This window comes from Cyprinus carpio, chromosome B16, assembly GCF_018340385.1.
Source record: "Cyprinus carpio isolate SPL01 chromosome B16, ASM1834038v1, whole genome shotgun sequence".
NCBI classification, from domain to species: Eukaryota; Metazoa; Chordata; class Actinopteri; order Cypriniformes; family Cyprinidae; genus Cyprinus; species Cyprinus carpio.
In genome coordinates, this window is record NC_056612.1 from 12,443,828 (window position 1) to 12,470,079 (window position 26,252).

At 37.2% G+C, this 26,252-nt stretch overlaps 1 protein-coding gene across 1 annotated transcript in view; it reads right to left on the minus strand.

The window, feature by feature from the left end:
• Positions 1 to 26,252, minus strand: part of LOC109096412 (dynein axonemal heavy chain 11) — a 66,119-nt gene that overhangs the window by 11,802 nt on the left and 28,065 nt on the right. The window contains 24 exon segments of the mRNA XM_042740804.1: positions 121 to 261; positions 561 to 725; positions 1,152 to 1,356; positions 3,014 to 3,136; positions 3,240 to 3,475; positions 3,768 to 3,941; positions 6,588 to 6,722; positions 6,831 to 6,932; positions 7,379 to 7,561; positions 9,141 to 9,284; positions 9,932 to 10,045; positions 10,158 to 10,304; positions 11,401 to 11,634; positions 14,177 to 14,338; positions 14,472 to 14,614; positions 15,582 to 15,705; positions 16,974 to 17,136; positions 17,230 to 17,423; positions 18,117 to 18,278; positions 18,367 to 18,606; positions 22,943 to 23,045; positions 23,139 to 23,304; positions 23,746 to 23,950; positions 25,986 to 26,159. Of these exon segments, the coding sequence (XP_042596738.1) occupies positions 121 to 261; positions 561 to 725; positions 1,152 to 1,356; positions 3,014 to 3,136; positions 3,240 to 3,475; positions 3,768 to 3,941; positions 6,588 to 6,722; positions 6,831 to 6,932; positions 7,379 to 7,561; positions 9,141 to 9,284; positions 9,932 to 10,045; positions 10,158 to 10,304; positions 11,401 to 11,634; positions 14,177 to 14,338; positions 14,472 to 14,614; positions 15,582 to 15,705; positions 16,974 to 17,136; positions 17,230 to 17,423; positions 18,117 to 18,278; positions 18,367 to 18,606; positions 22,943 to 23,045; positions 23,139 to 23,304; positions 23,746 to 23,950; positions 25,986 to 26,159 (3,939 nt within the window).

Genomic DNA, 26,252 nt, shown 5'->3' on the forward strand with positions numbered 1-26,252 from the left:
ACAATAAAAATATAAAAAATCTTACCAATGCCAAACTTTTGAATGGTAATGTAGATACTGTGTAGTAATTACTCAGGGCAACCACTACACGTATTCACTTTTTCCAGTATAGCATGTTACCTTGAGGGAGTACTGGTACATGGGGTTAATGTTGTGGAGCTCTTTAATGGTGAAGTAGAGTAGGGCGGCTCTCTCTGCCGCTGGCCGGTAAAGATCTCGCGCATCATTGGTCTTCATCTCGTTCTCTCGAGCTGCAACAGCCTGTGTAAACATCACAGTTGTTGAGATATACAATCAGATACTAATTCTTAAAAGAATGTGCAGGTACATAATGATTATACACTTTACTATGGCATGCTATTGGAATAAATGCCAATAATCTTTTCTTATTTCAGTGTTGTAATTACATTTTCAAGTTTATTGTGTTTCAGTATTGTTTTTGTTGTTTTAACACACACACAAACACACACATTAGTTGTGAGTCCATCTTGCATGAACAATGCAAAAAAAGAGAGATCTGAGCAAGCAACAACAAGATAAATGGACAGTTTGGACCATACCTTGTTATGGATGTGTCTGGCTGTATTCTTAGTATATTCTAGCTGTTCCACTAAGGCTGTATCTCGCAGGAAGTTTCCCTCTGCTGCTGACAGTTTGCTCAGCAGCTCATCCTCTAGTCTCTTCAGCTCAATCTGACACAAGTTCTGCTGGGTGCTTAATTCCAACTGAAGCAATCAAAAATAGACAATGTAAGGACAGTTGTCTTATTAAATAACATTTTTGAGATTGTATTTAATATTAAACAGGAAAAATACATAAAACAGCGTAATAAAATGAATAAAAAATGGGGGACATTCACAAATATTTTATTATATGCTTTTATTTATTCATTTATTTGCATTTTTATTTTAATTTTAATTTTTTCAGAAATGTTTAAAATAAAAAGTTAAGATTCAAGTTTGAAAATCTCCCATTTCTGAAAGACAGAAAAAACATTATTTTCTTTCTGGTCTTTTCTTCTTTGCAAAGCTGTAACCATTACCAAAAACGTTCACACTATTCTGCTTTGTAAATCCTTTGGGAAATGCAAATCTAATTTATTTAGCTCTTCATATAATGTGAGATCATTATGAGCCATGTCTGTAACTGACCTTCATCGTCTCCAGCTCAGGCCTTTCATGTGTGACCACTTGCCCCAGTAGCTGCTCCTCCAGGCCAGCGCGGGTCACTGTGAAGTTTATAAGTGTGGTCTGGGCCTGCAGCTCCGGGGGGAAGTGAGGGTTGGCTTGCTTAGTGTGTAGAAGGAGACGGAAACCGCTGTTATACTCGCACTCCTTATCACCCAGTCTGATGTACCTGTAGAAACACCACACTGGGTTATGAAGTCAGAATGAGACTACACTAAATGATACTAAACAGCGCTCTGTGAAAAAAGCTTGCCATCTACGCAATGAGCCGGAAAGAGCATTTCCACCCATACCAGACACCAGTTTCACCAACATGTCTAATTGAAGCAAACAGAAAAGCATGACAAATGCTCCCAATAGCCACCACAGGCAAAGGCGTTAAATAAAACTGGAAGATGATATTCCCAGCAGCCAATATTTATCCCAATCTGCATTTCAACTAAATCAGGGCTGGCTGGCCAAAGTGGCTGGTTTTAATTTTTCCCTAATTACCCCGTGCCTGTCAGCCAGCGGCAACAACTCTCATGCCAAAGGTTCCGCCAAGGCCCGGGTCTTCTCCGGCTCTATTTCTTCAAAAGATGGAATTAATGTACTATTGATAGAACCATTACTTCACCAAATTAAAGTCCCAGCTGATGGATTGGCTCATGCTCCTCCGTCAGACATGAAAGGAATAATTAGTATTCATTACTTCACACTCTGCAACATTCCAATTATTAATGAACTTCAGCCGAGAAGCCGCACCAGATCCATCATGGCTGCCGTGGCCGGGCCGGATTAATCACAGGAATGGACCGGTGTGTGCATGGGTCAGGCGCTGGAATAAACTTGTAATCAAATTAAACATCGGGCCACAGTTATGGGTCAGAAGAGGGGGATTGTGGGTGTCCCCGTGGTACAATGCTACAAGGACAAAATACTAGAAAGAGATAAATAAGAGCTGAGAAATTAATAACTCAGCATGCTGGAAAAAACAAGAAAAAATGCATAGACATTCACTGAAAAATCTGAAAAATTGTACTCATACAGTAAAATTTTTAAATTAATGATTTATAAATATTTAAGACTATGACCTCTCTAGTGACAAACTGGTTTAGCTCAATTTTATCCAGATTCAGAGAAAACTGAGTGTAAATAACATTTTTAATCAAAGTTCATTAAAAATAATAGGTTTTTGGTAACAGTGTTGGTATAGTACAAAACCAAATAATTCTTATAGATATAATTTAGTTTTCTTAGGACATTCAGATTCAGAAACAAAAAACTAAAAAAAAAAAAAAAAAACATGAAGACCCCATATTATTTAGTTGTCTGTACTGTAAAAAAAGAAGAAGAAAAATACGGAGATTAAATAACTTAACTGATTAAACAAAATTATAGAATTTATAATTTAATAATAAAAAAAAAAAAAAATATATATATATATATATATATATATATATTTTATTAAATCATAAATTCTATAATGTGATGCTATTAGTTGTCTCAGGGTTAAAACACAACACTGGCTGCCCAAAACTGATCCGTATTCAACACACATAAAGAAAAAAAGCAAACAAATGCACATTTATCAGCTTCTGTGAGTGCAGAATCAATACAGCTGCCTTCACCTCTATTCAAATCACACAACCCTAATTCATCTTCCATTCTAGTTTTCATACTGCACAGAGCAAAAAATGGGGCTCTTAAGAGCTCAGTAAAGATCATAAGCTAAAATCTGCTGCAGTACAAAAAAGCATTTTTTTGAGCAATTTTAACTGCAATGCACTCAATGAGAGAATCAGTGGTATAAAATAAGTAAAAATCATGGAGATGGTTAAACCTGCCTTCCTTTCTTTAAGGTTTGCCTTCCTAGCAGTGGCTCCAGAAGAGGGTCCACTCTCTCCTTCATGTTTTCAATCAGGACCACCTCACCAGCAGACAAAGCCTGCTCAATAACATCCAGATACCTGTATGATAACATTAACAGTCCAGGACAAGACAAGTCAGTCTCATTGCTTTCTTTATATTATTGCATATAAATATTCTTTGTCCAAACTAAAATCACTTCACCCTTTCTGGCCATACTGCAGCACCCTCAGGTTGGGCCCGTACAGATTTCGGATCCACTTGCTGGCCTGCTGCTGAGGATCCACGATCAGAGGCCAGCGCTGGCTGGCCATCAGGATGGCTGCATTTTCAACAGACAGCCGATCAGCTGGCAGGCCCTGGTTCTGCCAGCCTGCCACGGTGGCCTGGTCAGTCAGCGTAAGTACAGGGTCCAGACCGTCTGTCAGCGGGATAGGGGTCTGGATCGCGAAGTGTGAGGAGAGGAAGACAGACAGTGATGCTATTCAATTCAACGCTCCACTGGAGTGCAGACACAGTAGTACAGTAACAGGATTTTACAGTAGACAGCTCAGGAAGAAACAATGATCCAAAACACTCTTAACCTTGACAAGTGAAACAAGAGTTGGCAAAAGCCGTAACATGAAATTTAACATCAAATTTTTATTAAATAAAACATTCATGTGGCTAAGAATTACATAATGCAAAACACTATTTAATTCAAATCATGGACAGGCTGGGCAGGAATCATACTTGGAGTTCTCGGAGGAAAGGAATGAGTATGTCATGAAGGAGCTGGTGACGGTACGGCTGTGTGAAGTATCCAGCGTAAGAGACGAAAGCAGCAGCCACAAGCACATCACCACACACGGTCTTCAGCTGAGACTCCAGCTCCAGCTGCCCCTCCGACCAACGCACGTTTTCTGCCTACAGTGAGAAAATGCCAGATGACTATGGCTTCGAAAATGACTACACACTTTAAGATCTATTATATCTATGAATGCCATTGACGTTTAGAAAAGCTTAAGCCATTTGTTTGCAGAAGTCACTTGGTTTGGTATTTTGTATCTAATGCAATGAAATTCAGATGTTTGTAAGTGTGGCTTTTTTGTACAAATTTCTATTTCATTGAATATTTTTGTAACAATCAGATGTTTTACTGTATCAATTTTCATTACTCTTACACAGTAATTTTATTTTATATCAATTATATATTATGTATTTTATATATTTATATTATAGTTTGTATATATTTTATTTTATTTTTAGATTTTTGAAAATGCTGTATTACACTAATTTTATTTCAATATAAAAGGCAGTTTGACAAATAAAACCATGATGTATAAATACTTACGTTTTTTTTTCATTACAGTAATGAGAATAAGATTTTTTTTTTCACCATCATTACATTTCTAAATTTAATCATGAAAATAATGTAATGTCACTATGTAAAATATCACCACCAGAAAGTAAAATATAATTTTTTATGAAAGAAATTAATCCTTTTATTCTGCAAGACTGCATTAAATTAAGCAAAACTTAAAGAGGTCATCAGATGCTCATTTTCCACAAGTTGACATGATAACATACTTTCTCAATGGTAGTGTAAAACAACTCTGTTTACAGCAAGCCATTTTGGTACATTTCCCTTTAAATGCTAATGAGCTCTGCACATCCTGCCCCTTTTTTTGTGGGGCTATGCCAAGTGGCAACCTCCCTGCTCTCTCTCTGAAGCCGAAAAGGAAGTAACTTAAACTGTTATTTGTCAACTGGCCGCTAGAGGCTGGCTGCAAAAGGGAGTCAATACCATAGACTCTCCATGTCAAAATGCCCAACTTTACAGCAGAAAAAAAAAATACATGTTTACAGCCTGGTTCAAAAAATTATTTTGGTCTATATAGCTAATTTTACCCTTCATGAATACTGTGAGGGGAGTGAATTTTTTTTATAGCTCATCCGTTTAAATTTTATTAAGCATTAAAGTTCTGCATAATTGAGGGCGCGGCCACTTGAGTGACAGGTGGATTGCCGCTGCTGACACTGCCATCGAGCTAGGTGGGTGTGGCTTCAGCAACCAGCTCCCGCCTTTTTGCCCATTTTCAATTATCCAAGATGTCAAGATGGCAACGGCCGGCTGCCCCTACTTTAGGCTTTAAAAACGCACTTCGGAAATCTACGGGTGACGTCACGGACACTACGTCCATGTTTTTATACAGTCTATGGGTGACGCACAGTTCTCTGAGAGACTGTAAACTTTAGCCGCAACCATTGTAAAACTTGCTAACTAGCACATTATTAAGAAATTCATTAAAAAACCTTATACACAGAAATAAACTATATTTTAAAATAGAAAACAGTTATTTTAAACTGTAATAGTATTTCACAATATTTGTGTTTTTTCTGTATTTGTGATCAAATAAATGCAGCCTTGTTGAGCATTATAGACTTCAAAAACATTAAAAAAAAACTTATCGACCCCGAAGTTTTAGTAGTGTACATATATGTGCAAAAACGACAAAGTAATATTCAGACAAAACGACTGAGACAAAAAGAGAAGAAACACTTAAAGATTTCAGACCCAGATATAAACCTCACTCTTAACCCTTCCGCTGTCTCTCTCCTCCCAATTGATCATAAACACAGACAGAACATGAGCGATAATGTACACAGTCACAATTCACCTAAACTGGCTTTGAAAGTTTAGTTACATTTTCACTCAGCATCAATTTAGCACTCATTTAAGACTTCAATAATATCGCAGAGATGCTCCCGCAACAATAAATCTTGTCTGACATTGCCTTTGCAGGGGCCGAGCTTCTAGAACATGTCGCATAATAAATTCTCCGACAGTTAAAAATCACTATAATTTTAGCCTAATGCATTATGGATTGCTTGGAATATCACTCAGTCCTGGGTGAAGCGTTTTTAATTTCCAACAGCTGTTAAGGCTTTGAGGTAAGTTAATGATTACATATAGACGGGCTGATTTATTAGTCTAAACACTATTGCTTCCAGGTCAATGGCATAAAGACAAATCATTTGTCTTGATATTTTTAAAAGCCAAGCTGTCCCATTGTAGCCCTATTCATTTCTCTGAATAAGAAAGTCGAACGTTTTAAATAAAAGCGCTAAAAGAAACATTACGCTATTATTATTTTTTGCATTAACGGCGGTAAAGATTTTAGATAATCTCGCCGGGATATATATGACCAATGTCACGGGGAGTGAAAAAGGGAAAACTATTTAAAGTTTATTTTTTCAAGTTGGGCATGTACACACAAATCCAGCTCATCCCTCATAATCGCCTCGTTCAGGAAAACAGATAGCAGATGAATAAATGCCCTTCTTGTTTCGCTGTCCCGAACTGGCCTACAGCCATCTAGCCCCTTGCCCAGATCAATGGTGCATTTGCCGTGGTGCGCCCCTTCCTTCCGAGCACTCAATCTGAGCGTCTGGCCAAACATTTAAGCCATGGCCACCTCCCCTTCAAATCAAGCCAAACTCATGTTGAGATTAGGTCTGTTAGTGCGCTTCCCTAAACCCAGACCCTCTCCTCTCACAGCCGCCCAGTACCTGCAGGCCTCCCACCAGCCGATTGGCCAGCTCAATGGTCTGGCTGGTGCGTGTCACTTCCTCCTGGCAGCGCAGTTTCTCAGCCGCCGCCCTCTCAAACTGAGCTGTTAGGCTTTGCAGGTGCCTGTCCAGATCCTGTCAGTACAAAGCCACTATGAGTTAGTACTACTTTATATCTTAATATGGAATATTATTGAATGGTTATGGTGAATGGAAAGACATTTTTTTTTTAATCGCACTCACTTCCAGTTTCTTTCTAACACTGAGTAGTTTTGCAGTAGCAGTTTCCAGTTCAGTATTGGCTTGTGCCAGAGCCAGACGCTTTGGTGCAACCTCACAATAAACCTGAAAAACCCCACAGACATTCTCTTTCTTTACACATAAACAAAAAGATGAATTCTTGAAATAAAGGATTGTTTTGATTTTAAAGCTACAAACCTCTTTGACTTAAAGAAAGTTACAGCTTAATATTTTCAAAAATATTTCAAATTATCATTTGAAATGTCATTTTTTAAGTAAGATGTCATTTTTAGCTTTTTTATTTATGTTATTAAAGTTTAATTGATGTTACTAAAATAAATGTAAGTAAAAATGTATAATTCTATATTAGAAAGTTAGATTTTTCTTAAAATTTTAACATTTTTAAAATGCTATAACATTTATAGAATATATTATTAATTGAATTAATAATGAAATACCTCAAACTACATTATATATGCATTATATTATATTATATTTATATTTCAAATACTTTTTTTTTTTGGGGTCTCATTCGTCACATTCTCCCTCACCTCATAGTAGCGCACTATGTTGATGGCCCATGCACAGAGGACTGCAGCTGCGTAGGACTTGGTCTAGACGTGATCGAGATGGAATTCTGGGTTTCTCAGGTATTCCTGCTTCACCACACTTAGACTGGACTCAGGGATGTGCTCTTTATCATAAGTAAGCAGGGCCTGCAGAAAGTCATCCACCTAAAAAACAACAGCGTTATTATATCACATGTACACAAGCCTATGATGTTTGCCTTTATTAATTTAAATGTACAAAATATTGTAGAAACATTATATACACTACCATTCAAAATTTTGGGGTCGGTAAGGTTTCTTTAATGGTTTTGAAAGAAATCTCTTATGCTCACCAAGGCTGCATTTATTTGATCAGAAATACACTAAATAATACTGTGAACAATATTATATAAATATATATGTTGTGAAATATTATTAATAATTATCAATATTAATAATATATTAATAACTTAAAATGCCATTTATATATATATATATATTATTATTATTTTTTTTATTTTTATTTTTTTTACATTTATTCCTTTTATCAGCAGTCATTACTCCTGTCTTCGGTGTCACATGATTCTTCAGAAATCATTCTAATAGGTAAATTTGGTGCTCAGGAAACATACTGTTATTAATATCAATGTTGAAAACAGTTGTGTGCATTTTTTTTCTAGGATTCTCTGATGAATAGAAAGTTCAATAACAGCATTTATCTGAAAGAGAAATACCATTCAAAAGTTTGTGGTCAGTAAGATTTTATTTATTTTAATTTTTTTTTTGGAAAGAAGTTAAAGCAATTAATAATTTTATTCAGCAAGGACACATTCAATTAATCAAAAGTGACAATAAAAGATACTGATGATGCTACAAAGTCTTAATATCGTATTACTTTTGCAGTTTAATATTACGTTTTTGTTGTATTTTGGATCAAATAAATGCAGCCTTGGTGAGCAGAAAAGACTTCCTTTAAATTTTATTTTTTGATATATTTGTAAAGTATTCTTTGATGAATATATAAAGTTTCAAAGAACAGCATTTATTTTACAATATAAATATTTTTAACATTATAAACGTCTTTACTGACAATTTTGATCCATTTAATGTGCCCTTGCTGAATAAATGTATTCATTAAAAAATGACCCCAATATTTTGAACTGTAGTGTATATATTTCAGTGCATTAAGGAACAAAAATGCAAAGCTAGTTTAGAGAAAAAATAATAATTTAAAGGAAACTAATATTATTAGCTTATTATTAGACATTATTAGCTATGATGCTTTATTATGTACACACAAAATGTTAAGTACATACTAAATTGCGCACATTTTATTCATAGCAGCTTAAAGTACAGTAAATGTACAAATGCTGGACCTGGAACAACGCAGGATGAAATGTTGCACTCAAGGCCACCGAAGTAATAAAGCACAATTATGACCTTTTGCATTCCTGGGTCATTCCTACTTTAGGACTCAACTTGCCACCTCTGAATTTGAATCCCAATTCTTTATCCATCCGATATATCACACAACAAACTTTCAAAAGCCATCTCCTCCCCTTCATGCTGACCTCATAAATCAGCCTTTCCCTAATATTTCCATGTCTATCTCATGTGACATGTATTTAATATTCTCTTCCACACAAGTGCTTTCATAATGTAGTGTATTCATGACACTACACCGGGTTAGTGGGGTCTGCGGGTCAAGGCCTGCTTGTGGATTACACTAGAATGAGATGTGTTGTTGTCATAGCAATGCCTTCACCTTGCCCATGAAGACTCTGGCGGCCTTCCACCCGCGGTCTCTTGGAATTCGCCCACATGGAGCCAGCAGCACCATCACAGCCGCGGTGACGTTAATCACAGCCTCGGGGGGATTCGGGAACGTCTTTAACTCTGTCAGATTTACCTACAAGAAACAAAGGAGAAAGAAAAAAGATCTTTCATGAACTGCTAATTGAGTAAGTGTTACCCTTTCAACCATCAAGTTCAGGTGACACAAATATTTGAACAGGTTGGGCTGTGATTTATGGGGCAAGGACAAAATATTTTCCACAAATTTGCCTGCCATTTCTTTTTAAAATTGCAACATTTGCACTTTGAAACACAAAGGTACTTTTCCATTTTATTTTATTCTTATTTAATTTAAAGTATAATATTACATATACATTACATAACGTTTTTTCTTTAATTGTTATATTTTAAATATTTATAATTAATGTATTATAGTACCGTGTGATTTAAAAAAAAAATTAATATCAGATAATACACCACTCCACATTTCAACACCACACGATATGTGCTGCTTAATTTTGTAGAAACCATGCTACTTTTTTTTTTAATTCTTTGATTAATAGAAAGTTCAAAATAATTTTCTTTGAAATGGAAATGATCTGTAACATTACTTTATACAAATGACTTTACTGCCACTTTCAATCTATTTAATGCATCTTTGCTGAATAAAAGAAAAACTTTGAACGGTAATATATGTATATATTTAAACAAATAATTTTCTCCCTAACTATAAGGTTTTCTTTAGTACATTTGAAATATTACCTTGTTGAGAGTCTGCAGAGCAGCTGTAGCCGCCTCTAAAGCAGGTTCAGCTTTAGCCAGATCACGTTCACATTCTCTCAGTCTTCGTGACACCTCTGCTTGCATGGCAGCCACCTGCAGATGAATAAACACTCTCATACTTGATGGGGAAATATTAAAGCACCATGCTGAGATTCAGTAAAGATACATCTCAGATCTTCCAGCTGTAAGACTTTGGTTGCTCTACCTTTTGCTCCTCTAGGTCAGCATCCTTTCTCTTCTGGCTCAATCTTTCTGTCTGCAGGCCGATCCTGGCCATGAGAGCCTCAGTTGCCTGGTTCTTCAGTGTCAGCTCCACTTCCTGTGAGTTCAGCTTGACTGTCAGATCCTCAACCTGATGAAATATATAATGTTGACATTTAGTATATGATAACCTCTTATTAATTTATAATTACCTTCAATATTTCATGATTAAAACTGGCAACAGTTTCTGTTTCTATTATACAATGCCATTCTATTTTATTTATTTATTCATTTTATTTAAATTTATCTTTTTGGAGATATTAATATATGTATTATGCAAGGATGCATTCATTTGATTAAATATGACAGTAAATTGTTATAATGTTTCAAAAGGTGCTGTTAAATCAATTCAAGTTTACAAAGAAAAAAAATGGCACAACTGTTTTCAACATTAATAATAATAAGAAATTATTCTTAAGCTCCAAATCAGCATATCAGAATTATTTCTAATGGATCATGTGACTGAAGATTGGAGAAATGGCTACTGAAAATTCAAAATTCCTCTTTTCCATCACAGAAATAAATTTCATTTTAAAATGTATTATCAAATATGTTTTGTTTTTACTGCTCCCCCCTTAAATGATTGCAGCCTTGGTGAGCATAAGAAGCTTCTTTCAAAAAACATAAAACATAATTGGACCAAAAAGTGTGAAATTACTAATTCTAATTGGATGTTATTAATTTTTTTAATTCAAATTATATTATATTATTAACTTTTTGGTTTAAAATGTGAAATGCACTTTTTTATTTTTTTACTACATATTTTCAGGTTTAAATTAGAATTTTTAATGTGTCCCATACTTTTAAAGGTAAGATTTTACAAATTTCTTAGAGCACTTTCAACAAACACAAAATTTAATGATCAAATTTAATCTCATAATCAAAGTTCACCAAGACCTCACAAACAGCTTTTTACAACTTACTAAAAGTTGTAAAAGCAACTTTTTTTAATCTAGATCCCATTACCAGGTAAAACTCTGCAACATTTGAATACTAAACCCTATATCACAAAGGCAAGCAATCATCAGACTATCAGACTCAAGGTTTACGAGTCCCTCAGCCTTCGGTGAGTGATCCTGGGCATATTAACTACAGTAACTACATTCCTTCGCAATTCCACGACTCCAGCCTTGAGGAGCCTACACTGGCGGGTTACGAACTCTGTGGTGCCAATGAGCTCTACACACCTGAGATGCTGTCGTCTCGAGTTTCTGAAGGCCACACTGAAGCCTGCCGTGTCTCAGATGCAGTTCCCTCTCTCTCTTTCCCAGCAGACTCTCGTAAAGCCTCAGCTGCTCCAGAAAGCTCTTGGGCGTGCTGTAGTTGTGCCTCCTCTCATTGCGGCAGTAACGCTCGCTAACCCGCTTGACGCTCGCATGAGCGTGGGCCATGAAAAGACTGATGGATTCCCGAATGGCCGGCTGTAGAGACGAGAGTAAGAGAGGGTAAGAGAGGGACCTGTTTGGATTAAATGCTCTTTAACACCCTCGGCTGTCACAGGCCCTGAAATATCATCTTCATAAATCCTGAATTCATCTCCAAGTTTGTATGCCTTTTGCCGGCTTCTGGACTTACTCAATCTGAAATTTAGGTGCAGGGCGCCGGGGGGAAGATTAAGCAGGTAGAGGGCTGGGAAAATAATGGCCGAGGTTGGTGACACCCTGTATAAAGTAGGGCGAGTGTTTAGGTCACATGGCTTCTAACTTTCTGAGACTGCACGTTGTGTTTTGTTTATTGGTTATTTATGATGTACACTGCTGTCTGATGACTGACTCATTTATCAGACTGTTAAAGATCAATTCACGCAAAGGCAAATGCATTTTAAAAGATGCAAGAACACAGATCATAATTCACTGAAAAGCAATAAAACATGTACATGTGGCTGGAGATGAAAAAAGAAAAAAGAAAAAAGAGATGGTTATAAATGAAGATCTGACATAATGCTATTTGATAAACAATGTATTGAGTTAAATGCATGTAAATAATCCAATAATCCAATAATCCATCTCTTAAACTCAAAGGTCACGGTTACCCGTGTCAGAAAAAAGGTAATAAAGGTACATTTTGCTGTTCTGCTTTTTACACTTATAAACACATTTAGATAAAAAATGTTGCACAAAGGTGGGATTTGATCATTAATCTAACCCAAGAGCAAATGTATAAAATATTTAGATATATAGTCATTTAAAATATAAAAATTGTTCGAATGGCTTTAAGAACTGTTTCTTCCAACATACATTTAAAAGTTTTGGAGTAGCAATTCAAAAGGGTGGCTAAAGTTAATGTGTTGAGAAATGTAAATGTTCGTATAAAAAAATTTTTCAGCAATTTTAGTGCATTAATTTATTTTGCCATTAAAACTGTTATATTCTGTTCTGTGTGATTTCTAAAAAAAACTGATTAAACCTTTAGGAGTTGGTAGAAAAGTAAATGATGGGTTTAATTAAACAATAAACCTAGTCAAATGTTTACCAAACGTAAAGTAATTTGCATTGTTTTTATTTAGAAATGTAACTGACATCAAAGCTCATCATGTGAAATATCACCCATGAGCAAACCTTTATTAATTAAAATTCAACACCAGTCAATAAAGTGGGCAAAGTTGTTTTATTACAGAATCACTATTACTTAATTTTATTATTATTATTATTATTACTACTACTTTTTATATATATGTGTGTGTGTGTGTGTGTGTGTGTGTGTTTATATAATATTTGTGACCCTGGACCACAAAACAGTCATAAGTAGCACGGATATATTTGTAGCAATAGCCAACAATACATTTGTATGGGTCAAATAATCATTTTTTTATTTTATGCCAAAAATCATTAGGATATTAAGTAAAGATCATGTTACATGAAGATATGTTGTAAATTTCCTACCGTAAATATATCAAAACTTAATTATTGATTAGTAATATGCATTGCTAAGAACTTCATTTGGAGAACTTTACAGGCGATTTTCTCAATATTTAGATTTTTTTGCACCCTCAGATTCCAGATTACCAAATATTGCCCTGTCCTAACAAACTACACATCAATGGAAAGCTTATTTATTCATATTCAGATCAAAAATCTCAACTTCAAAAAATTTACCCTTATGACTGGTTTTGTGGTCAAGGGTCAAATTTATCTTTTTTTTGCAAGTTCCCTGTTTGCATTTCCTGTGCGTTTTGATGAAGTCTTGATGCAGATTGAGAAGATGTTTGTTGTGAGATGACTGTTCCAGAAATCTTTTTCTTCTCATCCACTCAAATTGCTTAGTTACGCAAAGGCCTATAATTTATTTTACTTTCCTTAAAAAGCTAATTTGAATTTGAACATTATGAGATTAATTGTGATTACATATTTTAATTGACAGACAGCCCCACATTCAGTACTCCAGCATTATAGTCCAAGACTGAGTGAAATGCACAAAGAGGAAACAAACCCACAGCTGGTCACGAGTCAACACACACACTGCCACATCCCCATACAAACTCTCAGCACACGCACACAGTCTGGCTGAAACAGCTGTGGCTTCTCTGAGGGTCAGTCTGTGTGTATTAATCACTGTTGCTTTATTAGCATAAATGATCCTGCTTAGTGATCGTTCCACCGATGCAGGGAAAACAACAACGCAGAGAGAGAGAGAAACTGCGTCTGTCATTGAGCTCACTGTGCATGTGATCAGCCATTTGTCTTCACTTCAGAGTCGAGCTAATGATGAGGAATCTGGTGCACATGTAAATGCGAGGAGAGAAAACTCATCAAAAGAATTACAGTGTCTTTTAGCCTTTAGTTTTTTTCAAAATGAAACCTGTTTTTGCTAAGCCTATTGAAAGAAATTAATTAAAACCACTTCCTGTAAACTATAAATCAATATGACTTTAAATAACTAATAGAAATATAAGAATTAAACTTATAACAGGATATACCATGGCTTTAAAGCTACTTCAGCTGGCTGAGAGAAGCTCAGGTTTACCTGAATACTTGGGATGTCCTGCAGGAACTTCAAGCTGACAGACTGGAGTGCCTCCAGGGGCCATTCCTGGAACCAGTCCAGAGTGGTGCAGTTCAGCAGAGCCGGGAAACGCCGGGCACGTAGACGCAAGATATTACCTACTGGAGACATGCAGAGCACGACCTACACACACATACAGTACACATACACTGTAGACACTGATCCAAACCAGATATGCAATATATATCATAACTGCTGTGTATACTTAAAAAAATAAATAAATAAAATAAAATAAAAACAATCAGTGATGTGAGACCTTGAGTTGTTGTTGCACTCGATTCATAAAAAAGCTCCAGCAGTTCTCGCTGTTGTCCAGCAGACCCAGTTCCCGCACCTCACTCCTCACAGCTTTTCTAACACCATCCACCTCCTCTTCACTCAACAGATCAGGGATCTCACCTGGGTCAGACCACCGATAAACACATTACTTTCACTTAAACAGGGGTCATGTGTATTTATGTATTTCCACGGGTTTATACTGAGAAAAAATAAATAAGTTTAAGTGAAGTACTAAAATGACTAACCTAAAACTATTAAGAAATATTTCCAAAATCGATAGTATAAATGTAAATGCACAAAATTACTAAAAATGTAAATAAAAACTAAACATACTTCAAAATATTAATATAGAAAATAAACTGAAAATATAAAAACAAAACAAATAAAAATATTTATAAAACTTTTGTGGTATATAAATAACATTAAGAAATGACTGCAACTAACTGCAAATTATGGTTCAAGTCATTCATTCATAACATTAATTACAGTAAATCAAAATTCTTCAGAATTAAATAGGTAATTATTTATAGCTGTATTTACTTGTCTCTCATTCAAATAAAAACCAGCTAAATAAAGCACACACACATATATTATATATATATATATATATATATATATATATATATATATATATATATATATATATATATATGTGTGTGTGCTGATGTCAGGCATATGTACTCAAGTATATGTACTATATATAAAAGTTCTATGTTTGTGTTATGAAAATTACTAGACTGCCAAATAAATGTTATGGCATGTACGAATAAACTCACTCTTGTGCATTTAAGCATTAGCAATTACACACGCATCAGTTAAATTATGTTACATTTGTTAACTCTGATGCTTTATTCTGGTTTAAGCACTAAGCGGGTCTCCGACCTCTACGCTTGACATCAGTGACAGATGAGAGCCACCATCTGTGTTCTAAGGGTCTTGATCCAATGACACGCAGGCCTGTTCCAGTCACCCTTAATCTACTTCACTGGCTCCGCTCCATTTACATATGTTTCCTATTCATCAGACCAACACACAATGAGCCCCCCTGTGGCGTGTATGAATGTGTGCGTGTGCGTGAGGGTCTGACCTGATGAGATCAGGGTGCTGATGATGACGAGAAAACGGTCCTCTGGGATCTGAGCGTCTGTGAGGAGCAGAATAGTGGGTATGTTTTTCACCCCCGTCTTCAAATACAGTCCAGCCAAATCCACCTGAAAAAATGCATGAGAGATAGCTGAGAACACATACAATATAGAAGAGAGCACAACCGGTCTCCAAAAACAGTTTGAGCTGTGGCATACTGGTTAGAAGAGTTAGGGTGCTCATGTGGGAGATTTGAGTTTAAATCTGGTCTGTACACATATTCCAGTCCAATTTTACCCTCTTCTTTTACGGACTACAATTTCTAAGTAATCTGCCCAGCTCTGGTTAAAGTTATCATAGAAGTTATCATCCTTGTTGTGAATGTCCCAGAGACAACTATCCAGTAAGCACCTGTTAATCGTTTATATTTTATATTAGTTCATGTTGCTTTTGTGTAATAGATGAATAACAATTTATTTGTTTTAGATATTTTACATTTAGATATTTCTATTTGGTGGGAGTCCCGGAATCATTTTATTCTCCCGCATCCCGCACACACACAAGTGTCTACTCGCTCGCAGCAGCATCTTGTCCCGTGCTGCACTCTGTTGTGTCGGGTCTCGTGGGAGCAGGTCTCTAATCCACTGGCACTTGACTCGACAGTGCGTGTGCTACATATAGATTATAAATCACTGCATTCTGTCAGCAAAGTAATGCGGCAGTAACGTATAGAGACCTCAGCTTGTAACTATACTCTAATTACTATTTTGAAAATTATAACACGTTAAATTACTTAGTTACTAAAAAAGTAAACAAATTACAGTAACGCGTTACTAAGTAATGCATTACTGCCCAACACTGCTCTCTTGTAATACTGCATATTTACATATATGCATAGAAACAGGATGAGACCAAGATGAAGTGTCTCTTCATGATTATGTGTAGAGGGCATCAAACAGTGAGTGTTGAGTGTATAGAGATCAATGCAGCTCAGCCAACTGGCCTCAGATTTACCACACACTGATGAATGAAATGATAGCAGCAGCCTCATCAATAGGGCATTGAAATATTTGCCTTGGTTCTTTAATAGGATCTGGCAATTACTCCCCATTGCATCCGGGCAGGACTAAATGAGATCGATGGAGCTGGACGGGGTATTGATCAGGGAAAGTGTTGTCTAAAAGAAAGCTTGATCTCTGGTAATGAATCACCACCATTTTAGATTTATCCTCATCTCACAGCAGCGATGGGTACTACGATTTGGGCAGCTGATGTGGGTTACGATGGTTTGGCACAATATCAAAGTCGTATTTGTTGTGGTTTCTGCTGTATGTGGTTTTCTCATTTTCATCTTGTATGCCATTGATCGTATTGTGCTGTCTACTGAGGCGGTTACCTTTAGGTCCTGTATGTTGTAGCCCTTGCTGAGGGTGGGCTGGAACACATCCATGTTGGAGAGGTGGGCGGCAAGGCGGGTCAGGCTTTGTTTGCCACTGCCCCCCACACCTACGAGGAGGGCATGGCCTCTAGGACATGCCAGAATGCGACTGATCCGACACCTGCAGAAACCAGTCAAAAAAAAAAAAACATGTGTGTGTAAGTACAGTTAAATCTGTATTCACTAAAGCACATACTACAGGCGTAGCACTCACACATGCTGCATGGCTTCCTGGAACAGCACCAGGTTCATGGCAGAGTGGAGCTCGTTGTAGCTGTCCAAAGCCTCATTGAGGATACAGCTCAGCTGCTCCCATCCAGCTACGGGCATGTATGAAGGTTCTGCAGAGCCAGCACTGCTGTGTAGGTATATTAGTGGCTCCTGCAACACTGCCTCTTCCTCTATTTCTTAATAGAATACAATACAAAACAACTGCATGTTAAAGAACAATAGTATTAACATATATATTTAAATCGCATAATAGAGAGTCTGGAGTTTGAATCCTCCTGATTGAAGGAGGAATCAGGACAGATTTTTCGTGATATATTCATTTATTGTCATTGATTTTGTTAATTGGTTTATTACTTGTAGATACTAATTTATATTATAATTTGTAGTAATTACAAATATTTATTCATACATTGCATTTATTTTATTATATATATATATATATATATATATATATATATATATATATATATATATATATATATATTTGGAATATTTCTAATCCATCTTATTTTTAACAAAGGAGTAGGGAATTAATTAATACATTTTTTATTTATTTGTTTGTTTGTTTTTAAATACAACATTATTATACTTTAAAATTATACATTTATTTACTTCATTTTATTATTTAATATATTGTTGTTATTTTTTATTTTTTTATATATGTAAATAAATGGTTTTGGTGTATTTCTTATTCCATTGTGCAATTTTTTTCATAAAACAGAAAACAAAAAAAAATTAAACATTTTAATAAAATAATAAGGTGCCTTCCAGTTGTTGTTTTTTTTTTTTTTTTTTCTTCTTCTTTTTTGTGAAAGATGCTGATTCATTGAGGTCTTTCACAGCAGTGAACATGTTGTTTTGCTGGTTTACCTCCGAGGCCTGTCGTGCGATGTCTGTCTGCAGCCTATGGAAAAGCTGAATGTCAGATACTTCAGAAAAGCGATCTGAATATACTCTTCTGGACTCATGGATCCAAAGTCGAACCAGATCTGCACCCTGTCTAACACACTCTGGCCTGGAGAACAGGAGACCCTAGATGCACATAAAAACACAGGTACAAAGTGATGGCTAATTCAAGATATTAACAGTTTAAATTACTGAGCACAGAGGGAATGTTCACCTGGAACAGCCGAGAGAGATCCCACAGGTTGAAGAGATAGTAAAACTTTATAGAGGTGGGGAGGAAGTGCTGGAGCACCCTGTTATGGAGGGCTACAGCTGCTTTCACCACAGCTGGAGCACTCCTCACCACAGCTGGGCTGAACGGCAACCTCTGCAGGTGGAAGCTCAGGATAGACCCAAAGATAGAGTTGAGGGTCTCAGAGCTGGGTGTGCTAAATGCTAACACTGTGAAATGCCTCTGATGAAAATGAAGGTGAAGATTTGTCAGTGATGTCTCTCAAACACAATTTCATATTATATAATATACAATAAACGTTTTTTACACTACACTTTTTTTTGGTAGCACTTTATTTTACAGTCCTGCTCCTCATGTACATACTATGTATTTATTATTGTAATTACAATAAGTAGATACCAACCCTTAACCTACTCTGAGTAGTTACCTTATATTACAAGAACTTTACACTGTATGTAGATGGTAAGTACACTGTAAGTATAAATAAGTGCAACCATTTTTCTATTACAATATATTTTCATATAATTCTGCATTTTTTGATCAGTGCATTATATATGGAACAAGTAGAGTTCAAAGTTTAGAAAAGTCCCCATTTTAATTCATTAGTTTGAATTTAATTGGTCACAACTCACAGAAGATGCTGAATTAAGATGAGAAGAGAAAATGACTAAATGGCTTTAGTAAAATTGCTTAAATTTCATTACTCCATCACAGTTCCCTATCTGTTGGTCACTACGAGTTATGTCGTGATGACATAGGGGGTTTACTTGAGAGCCCCAATCCACTCTGACTTTCAGAGAAAACGCCAATGAATTTTGGCTAGTGGATTTTGCATACCTGAGCCACTCCCAGTGCATATGGGTATAAATAGGCGACAGGTGCATCCAGTCATTCAGATTTTTGCTTCAGAAAAGAGCTGCACGTCTCCCTCCTCCGTCATCACTACCCTCGATGGCAGGGCGACTCGGGGGTATGTAGAGATTCCCCAGGTGGAGAGAGCAGTTGTTATGTACCTGTGCCTGCAAAACGCCGCCACTTAGAGGAATTGTCCGCATCTCCCATCTAAAGACTGTAAGCTGACAGCCAAAGCTAGTAGTTTTGACCCAGGGTTGATGCAGGAACTGCGCACGGCGACTGACATCACCCTCCAGGGGGCGAAAGACAACAAAGCGGCCTGCTGTGATGAGCCAGGACGCGGTGCCTTCTCTGCCATCCAGCACGACTTCCCACCGCTTCACCACTGCAGGTGCGTCCCTTTGGTGCCACTCGCACAGAGCTTGGAAGCATGGCTCGCACTGCCCAACCCGTCCCGCTGTGGCTCATTCGGACGGTTCGACTAGGCTACGTGATTCTGTTCACCAGGTGACCCCCCAGGTTCAGCAGCATTCTCGAGACTTCGGTGGCAGCTTGAGATGCCCCTCACCTGCGCGACGAGATTGCTGTCCTACTGAAGAAGGATGCAATCGAGCCTGTCCCTCCAGCCAAGATGAAGTCAGGGTTTTACAGCCCTTACTTCATCGTGCCAAAGAAAGGTGGTGGCCTTCGGCCAATCCTGGATCTGGGTGTCTTGAATCAGGCCCTTCACAATCTCCCATTCTCACGCAGAAGCACATCATAAGATGCACCCAGCCCCAGGATTGGTTTGCAGCAGTCGAACTAAAGGACGCTTACTTTCATGTCTTGATTCTTTCTCGACACAGGCCGTTCCTACGATTTGCGTTCGAGGGTCGAGCATAGCAGTATTGCAGTCCTCCCCTTCGGGCTGTCCCTGTCCCCCCGTGTCTTTACGAAAGTCACAGAGGGTGCCCTTGCCCTGTTATGGAAAGTGGGCATCAGGATCCTCAACTACCTCGATGACTGGCTCATCATGGGCCAGTCACGAAAGCAGTTGTGCGATCACAGGGACCTGGTGCTCCGGGAACTGTTGCTCCAGCACCTCAGCCAGTTGGGGCTTCGGGTCAGCTGGGAAAAGAGAAAAAACTCTCTCCCATGCAGAAGATCTCTTTTCTCGGTATGAAGTTAGACTCTGTGAGTATGACAGCACGTCTCACCAATGAACACACTCAGACAGTGCTGAACTGCCTGAGTTCCTTCAGAGGCAGGAACGTGGTATCTCTCAAACACTTTCAGAGGCTCCTGGGGCATATGGCATCCGAAGCCTCTCAGATTGCTTCATATGAGACCACTTCAGCACTGATTACACTCCCGAGTCCCGAGATGGGCATGGTGTCATGGTACACTTTGTGTGACCATCACACCATCCACATTCCATAAGAGCTCAATCGTGCAGCCAATGCGCTCTCACGACAGCTCACATTCCCCGGAGAATGGCGACTCCATCCCGAGATGATCCGGCTGATCTGGAGTCGATTCAGGGAAACACCCAGGTAGACCTGTTTGCTTCCCACAAGTCCTCCCACTGCCAACTTGTCTCGGGCTCTACGCAAGTATGCATTTCCCCCAGTGAGTCTTCTCGCACAGACACTGTGCAAGGTCAGGGAGGATGAGGAACAGGACTTGCTGGTTGCGCCTTATTGGCCTATCCGGACCTGATTTTCAAAACTCATGGTCCTCCCTCGACGAAGCAAGCCTATGCTCTGTAGTGAAGTCTGTTCGTGAAATGGTGTTCTTCTCGCCAAGAAGACCCCCAAAGATGCATGATTATAGTAGTGCTTTCTTTCCTGCAAGAAAGGTTGGCGCGTAGGCTGTCACCCTCCACCTTGAAAGTGTATGTGGCTGCTATCGCAGCACATCATGATGCAGTGAATGGCCGAATCTTCCTAGGTCACCCTTGCTGCGCCATTCCCCCTCACCCGGAGGTGCTTCACACCTTTCCCTCCTCCAATAAGTTCCCTGGTCGGCAAACCCTGGTTGAGTATACTCCAGCTCCCCCCCCCAGTCAGACTAGCTGGAACAGTTGCTCTCCGGAAGGCTTGCTTCCCCTTCATTACTGCCAAGCTGTAAACAACAAACAGGAAAGGCGTGAAGCACCTTTCATGAAAGTCGAAATCCCTTCTCTTAAAGGGGTCATCGGATGCTACATGCACTTTTACAAGTTGTTTGGACTGAAATGTGTTTTGGCAGTGTGTGTACACAATCACCCTTTAATGATAAAAATCCACCCAGGGTTTTTTTTTTTTATCTACTAAACTCTTTACCCCCATCTCAAATCAAGCCGATCTCTCTTTGTGCCACACAGACAGGCCCCTCCCATGATAGTTTGATTTACAGTAGCGTTTCAGCAGACTGAACTGGTGTCCTACCTTAGACCCACCCTGAGTGAGCTGTCATCAGTCCGCCATCATTTTACCGCCAGAGCAGATGTAGACAAGAATGTCTCCTAAGCGTCTGAGGTGTTTTGTTGTTGGATGTAATAATGAAAATAGCAGTCGTCATTTACTCCCGACATCTGAGCCACTGAAGACGCAGTAGATTACCTTTGTTTTTGAAGGGAATGCGCCATCGATCTACCTAAATGTGTCTGTTCGCGCAACTAATTTGTGATCCAGCTTCACCCAACAGAAAAAAGTGTGTAAGGTTTGTCTAATGAATCTTTGCAAATTGCCTTTCCTAATAATGTGCTAATTAGCAAGATGCATGATGAAGTAAACAGTCCCTCAGAGAGCAGTTCAAAAGAGAGGAGCGGGGTCACCAGAGCGCATTAACATTTAAAGGAAAATGCTGCAAAATGGCTTGCTCTGAAAAGAGCTTTTTTTGACAGGGTAAAAAAGGTGTTTTTTATACTACCATTGAGAAATTTTAACCACACTATGTTAAAGACTTTTCATTAAGACCCTAAAGAATCATATCAATTTGTAGAAAATGGGCATCTGATGACCTCTTTAAGAAAAAAATGTCTGTCATAGGAACAACGGCTTGGCTATCTCCAGCAGCGATGTACTCACCTTTTGGTCCCTGCAGGCGCCAAGGTCAGCAAATTTGTGCTGGGGCATTGGGAAGGTTATGAACTTTGCATAGCATTTGTCTGATATGCGGCTACAGGGTTATGACAGAGTTCAGGTTGTTGTGCTTTCCATGGACCCCCTATGTCGTCACGGCATAACTCGTAGTGACCAACAGATTGGGAACATTTAGGTTACGTATATTATGTTCCCATGCCACAACCTTGAATCCATAACTGGTTGCCAGGGACACGTTCCCGACTCCTCAGCGTAAAACCTGAATGAGTGGATGCACCTGTCATCTATTTATATCCATATACACGGGGAGTGGCTCAGGTATGCAAAATCCACTAGCCAAAATTCACTGGCGTTTTCCATAAATTGTTAATTATTATTTTTGACTAATTATGCCTATTTATCCCCTAATATGTAAAATTCATGTTAATATATAAAAATTATACACTTACTTTAATTTTTAATATATTATTACACACAGGATATTTATTCATTTATTTATTAGATTTTTTTTTTTTTTTTTTAGTATCACAAATACAAAATGACAAAATGTATGACAAAATGTTTATATTCTGTTCTCAATGCTGCACAACAATGGTTGATGTGCAATAAAGAAGCTCCCACAAAAGAAATTCAAATACCTGCAGTCTGGGGTTAATTGTAAAACTCCCTGATGTTGGATTCATACAAGAGAGATAATGGGTGTTGTGAATGTCTTTCATTGTTAACTTGTGACTGTCATACCTAGAAACAAGACAGAAAATTGTTAAAGCGTGTTTTGACAAGTAATATCTCCCTTAAGTGGAATAAATGAAAGAAATGTTGATGTTGCGTAACCAGTGCTTGTAATCCAGATGCTGGCGAATGAGAGCTTGTGGCTGAGAGGTCCCGTAAATGTCCACAGCTGCCATGTTCATGTCATCGATGAAATAGATGAGTCTCTTGTTTCTCGGGGGTGCGTAAGTCCTGCCAGCCTTCCTTTCGAGAGGTTTCTCCATTGCCTCTGATAATAACAATAAAAAGCATTGTTTTAAAAGAGCTGACTACAAATTTGCATAAGGTATCATTTTCAAAGAAATCCTGTAACTAGTACAAGTGGAATTCACATTTTACACAGTGTTATAAACTTCTGGGATACATTTTAAATATTCCTATCAGTCCATAAAGGCAGATTTTTTTTTCTAAAATTTGTATGGCTTGATATGTATGAACAAATCCATCTGTCTCAGTTTGTTTTAAAGGTTTAATAAAGCAAACATTTACTCAACATCTATTCAAGTACACCCTGAGGAGCACTTGGATGGAATAACTGGACTAACTGCTATTTCTATTATTACTATAACTAGATGAAATTAAATTTGGAATGTGGACCACAAGGAGGTGCTGTTCTACACATCAGAAGTCCTTTTAGAAAAATGTGATGAAATGCAGCTGTCACACTCACTTTGCAGCATGGATGCAGTGATATGGAAGTGAAGGGGAATTTTCGCGGTTATAAGGTTCTCCGGTAGTGTTTCCAGAAGGTTCCTGACCAGAGCAGATTTCCCAGTGCCTGCTCCACCAATCAGCATAAGAGGCTGAGATGTCTCCAATAACTTGCGCATGAAATACTGCAGTCTGACCGTATCAACTGTTGGGACTAACACAGACTGTAGACAAAAAAAGGGGGGCATTTGATTACTCAAGTCATATTCATCTTATCTAAATCAACAAATAACACTATAAATAACAATATAAAATCTATCTATCTGTCCGTCCGTCCGTCTATTAAAATTAATATAAAAAAAACTTTTAGATTGTTTCAAAAGATTTCCATTTTAAAAAATGCTGTTCTTTAGAACTTTATTTTCATCAAAATATATTTAAATAAAATGTATCACAATTTTCACAAAGAGCAGCACAATGCTTTCAACACTGATTGTAATAATACTTTTTTTATCCAACCCCAAAATTTTGATCAGTGGTGTATATATAATTTATCAAATGTTTAATCAGTTATGAGAATTTTGTAGACCCATTCAAAAGTATAAAAACATTTACACAATTAAATCAGTTTAAAATACTTGTATTTCAGGAAAAGCTGTAGGATACTTGGCAACACTTTAAAATAACTTTCATTTATAAATCATTAACAAACATTATATAATGCTTAACAGATCATTAGTTAATATATATTCACATAGCTAGAAATATGAGATAATGTTCTTTGTTTCATTTGTTGGTCTTTGTTTGTTGTGTAGACCTCTATTTACAGATCTTAATAAATAATCTATTAATTATTTGTTCATGTTTTTGCAGTACCCAATCTAAAGTGGAAACTATTCATCATTTGCAAATGTTTACTAATCATTACTACCTTGATGAGCAGTCATCTCGATGGCAAAAAGTGTCTAGAAAGACCTGAATTTACCTTATTCATACATCTTTACTAATCATTTATTAATCAGTTGTTCATGTTTTTGCAGTAGCCAATATAAAGTTGAGACTATTCATTATTTGTAAATGTTTATAAACAATTACTAATCATTAAATATATTTATGGGCATTGGGCTTTTAGCTAAAGTAACAAGGTTTGTGTAAGGCTGGTTAAGTTAAGCTAAATGCTTGCTAAAGACACACCAGATAAAAAAAAAAAAAAAAAAAAAAAAAAAAAGTTTATATTTTTTCAACACTCACATTTTGTTAATGATACTACTCTTCAGTATATCATTAAACAGGATATTCCTTGAATCAAAAATAAACAGGGAATTTTTTTTAAAGAAAATTCTTCATTTATCAAAACAATATAATATAAACAGATTTAACTGATCCCTGTACACTGTTGACCCTTAAACCTACCCAAACCACCAGCCCTGTCCCGAACCTACCCGTATCACATCTCAATAGCAGCAAAGGTGTTGTGCATTAACACAAGCTTTAAATCATTGTCTAACATATGTTAAAATCATTTGTATATTTTCAATAAGTGATTGATCATATGAATTGAAAGTTTAATGACATTTGTAAGCATTTTAACTTCCATGAAATAATGATTTATTTGAACATTATTTAATGTTTAATAAGTTTATTAGCAAACATTAACAAGCACATTATCTCACGTTTCTAACTCTTTGAATATATATTAACTAATGATTCATTCAGTATTATATGTTTGTTAATGATTTATTAATGAAAGTTATTATGAAGTGTCACCCAGGAAAAGCTGTGGGATACTTTCCAAGAGCATTTTGAGTAAACTTTTCTGAACTTTTAGAATATAGTTCTGCAATGAGACACGACAAACCTGTAGGCCCAGTTCATCACTATGACTACCCTATTATCAACATTACGTTTTTATCTTCCAAGTATAAAAACAGAGACAATGGCCTCACACACACACGCATAATTTTGATTACTCTGAATGGTAATCGGATCCAAAACTCCTCTGACTGCAGGTTCAGCTTGTGATGGAGGGAGGTTGTTTTCTCTGTATATGTTCACTGACCCATTCTAATGCACTAACTGCACTAAATTAGCATGCCATTATTCTGAAATTAAAGTAGTTCTCTGTGAGAGTGAATTTTCTCAGGAGAATTTTCTCAGTGGATCACAAAGAAATATATTGCGTTGTAAAGAATATGTTCACAACATGATATTCTGTATGTATTCCGAGAGTTCTTACGTCATACATGATCCTGTCCTCACCTGTACAGGTGTATCAGGGTCCATCTCAAACATGGGCATCATGTCGGTCCATGGCAGAAAGCGTCTGGAATGAGGATCTAAATAGTAGTCAAACACAGAACCCTGTACAGGAAACTTCACACTCTTCATCTCCTTGATCCACCACTGACTGAACTCAGCCCGAAAATCATGGAGCTGAGAGATCAAAAAAGACAACATAAACAGAGACACTCTAAAGTGCTATAAACATTCATATTGTGTGTATATATATATATATATATATATATA